We start from the raw sequence: 12625 nt of genomic DNA on the forward strand, positions 1-12625 counted from the left end.
CGCAAAGATGGCCCATCTGAGACCCTCTACATCCAACAAATATTCATTGAGCAACTGCTACTGCCAGCACTGTTTTAGATGCCGAGAGTACAGCAATTAACAGAACAGAGAGAAATTCCTGCCTTCACTGCACTTATTATTTTTTATTTAAATTTACTCTATTTATGTATTTATTTTGTCTGCACGTGGGCTTTCTGTAGTTGCAGAAAGTTGCAGGGTTACTGTCTACTTGTGATGCTCAGGTTTCTCAATGCAGTAGCTTCTCTTGTTGCAGAGCACAGTCTCTAGAGCGCACGCTCACTAGTTGTGGCACATGGGTTTAGTTGGTCTGTGGCACATGGAATCTTCCCGGACAGACCAAGGATCAAACCCATATCCCCTACACTGGCAGGCAGATTCTTAACCACTGGACCACTGGGGAAGTCCTGGGTTTATTATTAATATAGTTGATGGAGACAGATAAAGAATATAGAATATATAGTCTACAAGATTATGTAAATGCTAAGTAGAGTAGAAAGAGTAAAGGATCCATGTGTGTGTGTCTGTGTGCATGTGTATATGGGCATGTGTGTTAGGGGAAGGCCTGTAATTTGAGGGGAGGCAAGAAGTAACATTTGAGTCCAGACTTCCAGGAGATGAAACAGTGAGTATGGGGCTATATGAGCAAAGAGCAGAGCAGGCAGAGCCCATGTAAAAGACACGAGGCAGGAGGGGGCTGACACAGCAAGGAGGCTGCAGTGGTTGGAGGGTAGAGACCAGGGAGAGAGGATCAGAGGCTCAACTCTGGGAGGTGGGAGAAGCCCAGGTGTGTAGGGGTCAAATCCTGGGTGTCTTTGGAAGACAGCCTATAGGATTTGTTGATGGAAAGAATTAATAGAATCACAGAGCTTAATTGTTATTAAAATAACAATAATAACTTTCAATTGCATCAGATTTACTTTCAATCTGGTTTTCAAGAATAGACAGAATCCACTCAAAACAAGTTAAAAGGAGAATTTTGATTATTATAATTTTTTAAATTTTATTTTGGCTGCACTGGGTCCTAATGGTGGCACGTGGGCTTCTCTAATTGCAGCACTTGGGATTCATTGCTCTATGGTGTGTGGGATCTTAGTTCCTGAGCAGGGATTGAACCTTCATCCCCTGCATTGGAAGGTGGATTCTTAACCACTGGACCACCAAAGGTCTCAAAAGGAGAATTTTTTTAGAGGGATATCTCATTTAATCCAATTGCAAGAAGTTTGACCAGACCTCATAGAATCTAATCTAGTGCTGCCCAAAAGAAATGTAATAGGAGCCAGATATATAATTTTTAAATATTCTAGATCCTCCTTTTAAAAGTTTTTAAGGTGCAATTACCTTTATAAATTTTAAATTTCATCCCAAATATTCAAAATACTATCGTTTCACGATGGAATCAGTATTTAAAACTCACTGAGTTGTTTTGTTCATTCTTCATGCTAGATCTCAAAAATCAGATACATTATTTTACATGTTGCTGTTGTTCAGTCACCTAGTCGTGTCCGACTCTTTGCGACCCCATGGACTGCAGCACACCAGGCCTCCCTGTGCCCCCCCATCTCCTGTAATTTGCCCAAGTTCATATTCATTGCATCAGTGATGCTGTCCAGACATCTCATCCTCTGATGCCCTCTTCTCCTTCTTCTCTCAACCTCTCCCAGCATCAGGGACTTTTCCAGTGAGTCGTCTGTTCGCATCAGATGACCAAAATACTGGAGCTTCTGCTTCAGTATCAGTCCTTCCAGTGAGTATTCAGAGTCGATCTCCCTGCAAATTGACTGGTTTGATCTCTTTGCTCTCCAGGGTACTTCCAGGAGTCTTCTCCAGCACCACAATTCAAAGGCATTAATTCTTTGGTGTTCTGCCTTCTTTACAGTCCAACTCTCACAACTGTACATGACTACTGGGAAGACCATAGCTTTGACTGTATGGACCCTTTACATGTACAGCCCATCAATCAGACCAGCCCATTTTAAGTGCTCAGTGGCCACATGTGGCTGGTGGGTCCCCCTCTCAGACAACCTAGACTAGATTCTAAGTCACCAAGCATCGCCTCTCTCCCTCTGGTGTGTCTGTAAACCACTATGATGCTGCTTCTCCTGCCAGGCCTGCTCCAGGCCCCATCCCAGAAGCCAGCCTCTTGCCCTAGTGTCACGATTTCCCATGATGGTTGCTTGTATGGTGCTTCCCAAGATGCTTTACTTGACCTTCTGCCCCAGGGCCTGACTCTAACAATCTGCAGGCAAGAGAGGCCTGCCCGAAGGATGCGTGGGTAGGAGGAAACAGTTGGCATCTTTAATGCTTGGTCTTGTGACAGCCATCAGCCGAGGCAGGTAGCATTAGAAGTCAAGGAACAAACCATGAGTGACTAAGGTCAGGGTTCCCTCAGCCTGTTACAACGCTGGGGCAGTTGACTTCATTATGGACTTCATTCAATTGACTTCATTCAGACCTCTTTCCACCTGTTATTCCCTCAAAAGTATCCTGTACTCCCAAAAGACCTTGGAGGTCACTGGTCCAATTCCGTATCCAGTGACAAGCCCTTCAAAGTCACCTCCAGCTGGAAGCTTTGCATGAGAACAGAATGCCCTCTGGGGGCAGAGACAGGCCTGGGACTCAGAGCTGTGAGGGGGCAGCATGTCCGTTACAAGGAAGTGACTCTTCCCCTGGGCAAACAGTCCTCCCCCAGGATCCGTGCTTGGCAAGCAGAGCACTGCTGCTGCTGCTAAGATGCTTCAGTCGTGTCCGACTCTGTGCGACCTCATAGACAGCAGCCCACCAGGCTCCCCCATCCGTGGGATTCTCCAGGCAAGAACACTGGAGTGGGTTGCCATTTCCTTCTCCAATGCATGAAAGAGAAAAGTGAAAGGGAAGTCGCTCAGTCATGTCCGACTTCTAGCGACCCCATGGACTGCAGCCTACCAGGCTCCTCTATCCATGGGATTCTCCAGGCAAGAGTACTGGAGTGGGCTGCCATAGCCGCCTGGCTGCTTGCAGGCTTTGGGGCAGCTCACAGCCTGCAGGATCAGACCCCCACAGAAGCCCCCTAGCTGCTGCTGAAATGACCTGGGGGTAAGGAGCCTGCTCACGGGCCACAGAGGTGTCAGTCCAACCTCCATCCGGTTTCCAGTCTTTCTTCCCTTCCTGTCTGCTGCCTTTCTCAGTGTTCCTCAGGGGACAGAGTGGAACTGGTTCCTCACATGCCTTCACCTTCCATCCACTCATGGCCTGATTCTCTCTGGTTCTTTTGTTCTTTTAAACAATATGATAAGCATCTGTGAATCTACCACCCTATAGGAACCATGTGGCCAGAAACCCCTCTCCCTGCCTTCCACAGCTCCTGGGAACCATCAACCCCTTCATCATTATCTTGCCTTAAAATTTAAAAAAAAAATTTTTGGCTGCATTGTGCAACGTGTGGGAGCTTAGTTCCCCAACCAGGGATGGAACCTGTGCCCCTGCATTGGCAGCATGGAGTCTTAACCACTGGACCACCAGGGAAGTCCCTTTATTGCCTTTTTAAAAAGAAATCTTTGTACATTTATATCATTTCTTTTTTTCTTTTTTTTTTTTTTAATAAATTTATTTATTTTAGTTGGGGGCTAATTACTTTACAATATTGTAATAGCTTTTGCCATACATTGACATGAATCAGCCATGGGTTTACATGTGTTCCCCTTCCTGGACCCCCCACCCACCTCCCTCCCCATCCCATCCCTCTGGGTCATCCCATTGCCCCGGCCCTGAGCCCTTGTCTCATGCATCGAACATGGAATGGTGTTCTGTTTCTTTTTTTCTTAAACTTTTGATCTCCTTAACCCATTTTGCCCATACCCTACCCCTCCTGTGACCTCTGGCAACAACCAGTCTGTTCTCTGTGATCAGTGAGTTTTTTTGTTTGTTTGTTTTTAGCTTTGCTTTTGTTTTGTCACTGTTTTTTAGATTCCACATATAAGCAAGATCATACCATCTTTGGCTTTCTCTGTCTGACTTATTTTATAGATTGCATTTCTTTTTAAAAGCCCAGTTTTAGTTTTTGTGGCTTAACTTTGTTTTAGAAGGAAGATCATGTTGTGTGTCATCTTTGGGGACTTGTTCCACTTTTATATCAAGACTCTTCTACATTCATTTGACCGCTGTGTAATATTTCAGTTGACTCGTTCGCTCTCCTATTGATGAGCATTTGGGTTGTTTCCCAGTTTTGCTGTTGTGAACATTCACATGTGTCTCCTACTGTGCACGTGGAGTTGTTCTCTTGGGCGTGTGTCTGGGGGTGAATTTGCAAGCTGATGGGTTGTTTGACATCATTTTCTGAAATGATGGCTCCCATTGGGCTCCCATGGGCAATTCTGTGAATTCCAGTGATATTTCCAAAGCACTGATATTCACTTCTCCACTGAATATTCTTGGCTCCCAAATTTTAACTTCTTCTGCCCATTTGTTTCATTATGACTACAATTTATTGGTGTTTCTCTTCAAAGGTAGGTTCCCCAGGGGTACAACTCAGTGTCTCAGGAGGGCTCAAGATGGAGCTTTTATTTTTATTTTTTTACTTTTTTGGATACTAACCTTTTTATCCTTCCCTGCCGTTATGTTGGTTTCATTTAAAGCTTGTGGTCAGCAAAAGTAACCCTTCACTATTTTTTTTGTTTTACACAAGAATTAGAAGTAAGGTGACTCAGTGATGAAGAATTCACCTGCCAATGCAGGAGACACAGGAGATGCGGGTTCAATTCCTGGGTTGGGAAGATCCCCTGGAGTAGGAAATGGCAACCCACTCCAGTATTCTTGCCTAGGAAATCCCATGGACAGAGAAGCCTGGTGGGCTACAGTCTTGGGGGTGGCAAAAGAGTCAGACAACACTGAGAGACTGGGCATAGGCCTCCCAAAACTGCTTTGTAAACTGTAAAACACTCCAGATAAATAGAATATTTTGTCCTTGTTATCATATTGTTGTCAATGCAGATGGGTGTTGGAACCCAAGAGTGGCTGTTTCCTTATTCCATGTTGTAGCTTCTTAGTTCTGACCTGCTGAATCTTCTAGACTCAGAGTCATCCAGCCGTCAGCTGCTGAAGCTCACACGTATCCCTCCCTCAATAAATTAAAAGTGATGTGGGCACGAATGAGGTGTTAGGGTCTGGAGCTTCCTGAATGTCTCTGGGTGAGGTTTTCCAACCCACCAGGAACTCCCCAGCTGTCTTATCACTCAGCCCACATTTTGCCCTTTCATCACTCAACATATTTATTAGGACACTTCCTCTAAGGCTTTTGAGTCTGGGCATCCTGGCACTACAGCACTTTCCTTATCTGGCAGCCTTATCAGATGGGAGTGGAGTGACTTGAGCTTGACACATTTGGGCTCTGCATCATCCCTGCCTCCTTTTTTAAGAAATCTAAGGCTCTTCTTCAAAACCTCTCTTCGATTTTCTTCTCAGTCGTTTCTCCTCCAGGGTGGTCCCACCGCAGTGTTCCAAAGAAAGTGTTAAAAAGAGCCTCCGGTATGCGATCGAGGGCATCTGTCCAGTGTTTTTGATCTTCCGACTTCCCTTCAAATCCATCCCCCAAGACACTGGGGTCCTGGCTTTCAGTTCCTGTTGGGAATTTGCCCAAAGAATGAGCCAGTTCAGTGGTGCTGGTCTTGGAAAGGGACTCTGAGTTGCTGAATCTGTGGCTCAAAGAAGGGAGAGGAAGGGGAAAAGGATATGATCCCAAAGCATGTTTACAAGAGAAACAACAAAATATCCACTTCTCACTTCCTGCCTCCTCCCCTGGGAATGGAGCTGATTCCAGGTTCCACACAAGTTCCTGCACAGATGTTGGGGTGTTCCTTGCTCTGCTCCACGGCCCCGGGAACATGACGGGTCATCTCACTCCCAGTGCAGGTAACAGGCTCACGAGGATGAGGACACTTCCCAAATGCTGACTTCCTCTTTTTTAAAGTAACATTTCCTGATGCTTTTCTGATTATGAAATAATACATTCCCTTAATAGAAAATGTGGAGATTTGAGAAAAGTGTACAAAAGAAGAAGGCAAATGTTGGCCATGGCCTCATCGTCCAGAGATGCAGCCTGACCTCCCTAGAAATCCTTGGGCGATACAAAGCCCCATTGTCATTCTAGTTTACCCAAGGGTACCTGTCTAACAAGGTCCAGCCCCATGTGACGTCCACACTCTGAGCTGAGATTAAAGCAGAATGGTTTCCCCAGTCCTCCAGCAAGGTTTCTCATGAGCAGACTACTAGAAATGGGGACCTCCTTTTCCTCCCTCCTCTCTCCCACCACCTCTCTGGGTTTTGGGAGAAGTAAAAGTGGATGGAAAATTTCTACCACACATCTTCATATTTCTTGTCTCCTGGTCCCCCCGGTGGCTTCTGCAGGGCAACCCTTGAGAATGTTCTAGAATGCATCCCTGGCTTTAGCGAATGACTCATTCCAAAGCCTGACTGCCCATCCTGGGGACTTGCTAGGCAGAATCTGGACCCTCTCACCTGTCAGCTCTTTTTTTTTTTTAATGTGGACCATTTTTTTAAGGTTTTAATTGAACTTGTTATAATATTGCTTCTGTTTTATGTTTTGGTGTTTTGGCAATGAAGCATGTGGGATCTTAGCTTCCTGACCAGGAATCAAACCCGCACCCACTGCATTGTAAGGCGAACTCTTAACCCCAGGACTGCCGGGGAAGTCCCCTACCTGTCAGCTCTTTATCACTTGTGGCCAGGGTCTGGCTGTGGAAACTTCTCAGCCATTCTTGTCTTGAACAGGCTGTGGGTGTGTTGGAGCCAGGGCAGCGACCACACTCCTCGGCCTGCCCCCAAGGCCACTGGCCAGCTGTCTCTCGTTGACTTGGAGTCCTGTGCCCAAGCCAGACATTGAACACAGGGGCCTCAACATTAGTCCTTGAAGCTTATTCTTGAATCTTCTTCCCCAGGGTCTGAGGTGATTGGACCACCCCATCCTACCTACTCTTCACAGGTCAAGGGGTGATCTGAGGGAGCTCTGAGGGAGAGAGGCTCTGAGGGAGCTGTGAGCAAGATAAGGTCTGAAGGAGTCCTAAGCAAGCAAGGCTCTGAGGGAGGGCTGGCTGAGAGAGCCAGGCTTTCAGGGAGCTCTGAGTGAGAGGGTCTGATGGTCTGAGGGAGCTCTGGTCCAGAGACTCTGAGGGAGTGCTGAGAAAGGGAGGCTTTGAGGGAGCTCTGATCCAGAGAGGCTCTGAGGGAGCTGTGAGCAAGACAGGGTCTGAGGGGCCAGTGTGGAAGAGAGGCTCTGAGGGAGCAAGTCTGGGGGAGCACTGAGGGAGGGAGAGTCTGAGGGAGCACGGCTCTGGGGAGTCCTGAGGGAGACAGGCTCTCAGGGAGCTGGAGTGAGAGATGGTCTGGTGGTCTGAGTGAGCTGATGAAGAGAGGCTCTGAGGGAGGGAGGCTCTGAGGGAGTGCTGAGGGAGAGAGGGTCTAAATGGCCTGAGGGAACTATGAGAGAGACTCTGTGGGACCTCTTAATGAAGGATTTTTTTGATGCAGCTCTAAGTGAGGGAAGCTCTGAGGGAGCTGTGATGAAGAGGCTCCGAGGGAGCTCTGAGTGAGGAACGGTCCTCGGGAGCTATGAGTGGAAAAGGGTCCAAGGGTGAGGGAGCTCTGAAGGTTAGTTGGTCTGAGTTAGTTCTGAGTAAGAGAGGGTCTGAGGGAGCTCTGAGTGAGAGTGGGTCTGAGCTAGCTGTGAGGGAGGAAAGCTCTGAGGGTCTGAGGGAAGGAGGCTCTGAGGGAGCTCTCTCCTATCATTTATTTTTCGTGTCCGTTTTGGTTCTCCTTCCTTGATTTGGCCTCATGACTTTGATGTTAATTGTTCCAGACATAAAGCAATTATACTCCAATTAAAATATATGTAAAGTAAATATGGAAAAAAATAATGTTCCAGACCTGCCCTCCTCTCCCTTTCCGTGCCTCCACACCCGGTCTGGCGGGGGTGAGGGGGGGGAAGAGCCTTCCTGTAGGAAGAGGTAGGGTTAAGGCAGGCAGGAGAAATGTTTCATGACATTCCAATCCTCCCACTTGGAAGCTAAGAATAAAAGAGAGAGGAAGGCAGACCCAGAGACGTATAGAATATGGAAGAAATCATTACACGGCCGCCTGGAACATCCTGCTTTCCTGCTCTGTAGTTTTGTAATTTTACCAGGATACAGGATTTCCCTTTTCGACAGTCATGCACTTGGATACTATGTTTGTCATGGACCTTTAAACAGAAAAGACTTCTGGTTTTTAAAAAAATGTAATTGATCATAGATATCATATCAGTGCTAACAAAATGTACATCAGAAAGATAGTGGGTAGGCAGGGAGATGGGAGGGAGGCTCAAGAGGGAGGAGACATATGTATACCTATGGCTGATTCATGTTGATGTTTGACAGAAACCAACACAATACTGTAAAGCAATCACCCTTCAATTAAAAATAAATAAATTTTTTTAAAAAGATAGTGGGGATGGGGACTTCCCTGGTGGTCCAGTGGTTAGGACTCTGCCCTCCCAATGCAGGTTTGATCCCTGGTCGGAAAATTAAGATTCCACAAGCAACTTGGCATGGCCAAAAAGAAATAAATAAATGATGGGGAGATGAAACATTGAGTCAGAAGTCGCTCTCATTTAATATTTTGTAACATTTGCTGGCAAAATCTTTAAAATGAAAAGTAAATGAATAAATTTTAAAATTAAAATGCCAATCACCCTGGAAAAAGGAAACTAGCATGATGGACTGTTTTGCAGTGCTAGTAATTCCCTGTTTTTAGAGGATTTTTAATGACAAGGGGAAATGTTTACAGTACAAGGTAGAGGGAAGAAAGTGGGAAGCAGAGCTGCTGACACGAGAATTGTGATGATGCCAGTATTTCCAGTGTAGACTTGCAGAATCCACTCACACAGTGAGGCTTTGGAAAAAAGTCAGGAATGAACTGCATTGGAGTTTACATAGTGGTTTCCTTGGAGTGGTGTATTTCCTTCTTTATACTTGTCTGATTATTCCAAATTTCATTTATATATATTTTCTTGATGATTAGAAAAGAGGGAATACAGTTTAAACATGGCAAGACATGAAGCTGAAAGTTCTATTTCTACATTTTCAAGTTGCAACTTTAAATCTAATTTATTATTTTAGCTTGTGCGCTTGGTTTTCCCTGATCTTGGCACCCGGAGGCTGGGAACGAGAGGCAGTGCCAGGTAGGTTGATCATTTTGGTTTTATTCTAAATGTTAAAAACATACATTTTGAAAAATCACAAAATGGATGACCAAAAAGTGCAAAACTAAACAAACTATAAATATCAACTCTTACCAAAGAATTCCCATAATTAAATGAAATTCCCAGTGCCTGATACAATTCAGGTGATGCCAGAACCAAATTTGAGTCTCTACCTTATAGAGACATTGTGTTAAAGTACAAAAGTCACAGTGTATTTTTCTGTTTCAACTTTCAGTGTTTAGACATGTAAATGTCTAATAGTTAAGTAATGATAGCCCTGGAACAATAAAACTATTTTAATTACTCTTTGAACTAAAATTGCTAAGTGTTCCATCTAATTCGCATATTTGAATTATATTCAAGAGACCAAGGTACCCAGGTGATATTTTTAACACAAAAGGAAATTCCAGCATTATCGGGTGCATCCTGTTATAATTATCACTCAGTTATCATTGTTACTTGTTGTTTGTTTTAAATCAAGAAAAATCAGGAGAAATCAGTGAGAGCAAGAAATCACTAAGAAGGGACAGAAGCCAAGTTAGGGAAGGACTTGCCACCCAGAAGGAGTTGAAGGCATGGGAAGTGTTTGCCAAGTTAAGCATTGGGCAATAGTTAATTTGAAAAAAAAAACTTATTGGGCTGCTATGAGCCCATACAAGCTGCTGCCTTTCTTGGGCTTAGCAGAGGAGGAACCGAACTTCCTTCTGGGGGGTTGAGAACCTGAGTCCATTCAGCAGAGGGAACACTGGTGTTGGTCTGCATTTCTTTGAGAAGGTCGATGGCAGAGACAACAGGACTTTCCCTGTGGCATCCCTCAGATTCAAGTGTCATAAGTCGGGAAAGCAGAGGAGGGCATACGCAAGCTTGTTTCAAAGCCGATGTGTGTGAGATAGTATGAAATGGTCCCCCTAACAGAGCCTGGTCAGGCTGAATGACTGATTAGCTTTTCCTGATAAATGGGGTCAATGATGAAACCCAGAGAACAGCTCTAAGTCTTCCTTGGCTAGTCTGTCCTGTCTCTTCTCTAAAGCCCACTTAGTGGTTTGACACCATCTTTAAGACCGTGTTTATTTTTCAGGTATTATTACAACGGAATCTGTATCAAGAGAAGTTCTTTCTTCTATGCCCAGTATTGCTATCTTCTGGGTGAAAAAAGGTGTCCCAGGTTAGTACCTGTCACTTAGGTATTTTGGTCATAGGTCACAGCCTGATTCATATTAGGACTGGTTGTACTTGAGTTGACTCGAGCTGGCTCTTTGGCTGTTGGGCCATTCATCTTTCTTAAGGATGGGAACATGCACGTCACATCAACACACCTCCGACATGGACGTCAATCTCTGGCAACATCGTCTGCCAGAGAAATGTTTACCGCATTCGTTTCCTCAGTTACGGTTCATTTTCATCATCATCTCAACTGCCAGTGCCATTTTGTACTGTCTTTATTCTTCTCCTCTGTCAAATTTGACAGAATTGGCCACTTCCTTCTTGAAATTTCCTTTAGCCCTCAGGACTCTGTGTCATCCAGTCCCTTCCCTAGAATGAGCCCTTCTTGGTCTCCTGAACTCTCCCTTCCCCACCAGGGCAGGCATCTCCCAGAGACCCAACGCTTCATCATTAATGATGCTTTTCCTACACTTTGACCCCAGAACACCTCATTCTTTTCTGTCTTTCACCTGTTGCTCCCTCCATGGGCGAGTCCTCCTTCTAAATCACTTCTACTGCTCCTCATCTCACCCACCCCCGGGGATTTTCTGCTTGGCCGTCTCCTGGATGTTTCCATCCAGAGGACCCACTGGTACCTCCCACTGAAGCAATGCAGAAATTTAACTTCATTCTCTCCCTCCCGTCACCTCTGCCTCTTGATGTCCTCATTTCCATCTGTGATCCCAAGAGATAGAACCCATGCAGAGGGTCACCCCAAAGCCCTCCCTGACTCCCTCAGGTCACAAGTCCTGTTAATTGTCCCCTCTCTGGGTCTCCTGATGGCTCTTTCTGGGTACAGGTGTTTCCTGTATGTCCTCGTCGTCTCACATCGAGATTATTTTCATGGGTCCTGTGTAAGCTCCCTCTCTTCACCTCACCACTGTCTGAACACAGCCGTGAGACTGACCTGCTCCCAGTTCTTCAGAAATCTCAGGAGCTTGCTCTTACCTCCTGTGTAGAGCCTATAGCCCCCTCTTCCCAGACCGGTGTCTGTCCCCAGCTCCTCCTATAGGCACTTCTCCTCCACGTTGCCAATTTCTCCCTAATGCACAGCCTTGGTTTCAGCCATGCTCGCTTTGCTCTGAGGACATCAAATGCATGCCTGTCTTGGCTCCTATCATCCCATCCTTGCAAGACGTCATTTCTTCTCTCTCAATCCAACTATCAATCCAACCGCTTGGATGAATCCCCAAGGAGTTAGAGTGGAAAAAACCGTCTCAAAGGGTTCCATACTGTGTGATTTCATTTATAAAACATTTTGAAATGACAAAGTTTTTTTCTTTTCTATTTGAAGGGTAGTTGATTTACAATGTTGTATTAGTTTTCAAGTGTAGAGAGCAAAATGATTCAGTTACACACACACATACACACACACACACATATATATATTCTCTTTCATATTCTTTTCCATTGTGGTTTATCACAGAATATTGAATACAGTTCCCTGTGCTCTACAGTAGGACCTTGTTTATCCATCCTATGTATAATAGTTTGCATCTGCTAATGCCACACTCCCAAATCCATCCTTCCCCAACCCCCCTTGCCTTTGACTACCTCAAGTCTGTTCTCTATGTCTGTGGCCCTGTTTGTGTCTTATAGATTAGTTTGTGTCATATTTCAGGTTCCACAAATAAGTGATATCATGTGGTATTTGTGAAATGACAAAATTTCTGAAATGGAGGACAGTTTCCTCATTGCCAGGAGTTACGGACGTTGGGCTGAGGGAGCAAGAGATGGCACAGCCCTAGCCACCTTGTGATGGGGCACACACACTGTGTCTCATCTGTGGTGTTGGATGCAGGCGTTTCCGTAGGCGAGCTACATACCCACATGCAAAAATGAGTTCAAGTAAAACTTGGGAAGTCCGAGTATGATCAGTGAATTTGTATCAGTGTCAAAACCCAGATTGTGATATTGTACTAGAGTTTGGCAGGATGTCACCATTGGGGGAGTCAGGCAGAGGGTAAAATGAAGCTCTCTGAATGATTATTTTATTTTTTATTGGAGTATAATTGCTTTATAATGTTGTGTTAGGTTCTGCTGTACAATGAAATGAGTCAGCCATAGGTATTCATATATCCCCTCCCTCTTGGACCTCCCTTCTTTCCCCTCGCCCCATCTCCACCCTTCCAGGTCATCACAGAGTGGAGTAAGTCAGAAAAAGAAAAATATCGT

At 45.2% G+C, this 12625-nt stretch overlaps 1 protein-coding gene and 1 long non-coding RNA gene across 5 annotated transcripts in view; one reads left to right on the forward strand and one right to left on the reverse strand.

Annotated features, from left to right (window-relative positions):
* LOC145547400 (uncharacterized) overlaps nt 1–12625 on the reverse strand; it is a 108423-nt gene that overhangs the window by 85447 nt on the left and 10351 nt on the right. The window lies entirely within an intron of this gene.
* The window catches only part of RFX8 (regulatory factor X8), a 51641-nt gene that overhangs the window by 5654 nt on the left and 33362 nt on the right, over nt 1–12625 (forward strand). The window contains exons 1-4 of one of the 4 annotated variants that reach the window (XM_081596915.1): nt 7171–7242; nt 7540–7659; nt 9165–9226; nt 10326–10412. In XM_081596915.1, the coding sequence (XP_081453041.1) occupies nt 7621–7659; nt 9165–9226; nt 10326–10412 (188 nt within the window). In that variant the 5' untranslated portion in view covers nt 7171–7242; nt 7540–7620. Of the gene's footprint in view, nt 1–6728; nt 6959–7170; nt 7243–7345; nt 7407–7539; nt 7660–9164; nt 9227–10325; nt 10413–12625 lie in introns of those variants that run through there. The other 3 variants (XM_081596916.1, XM_081596917.1, XM_081596914.1) reach the window with 3 other exon arrangements.

This window comes from Giraffa tippelskirchi, chromosome 4, assembly GCF_054371585.1.
Source record: "Giraffa tippelskirchi isolate mGirTip1 chromosome 4, T2T-mGirTip1v1.2.pri, whole genome shotgun sequence".
Classification (NCBI taxonomy): domain Eukaryota; kingdom Metazoa; phylum Chordata; class Mammalia; order Artiodactyla; family Giraffidae; genus Giraffa; species Giraffa tippelskirchi.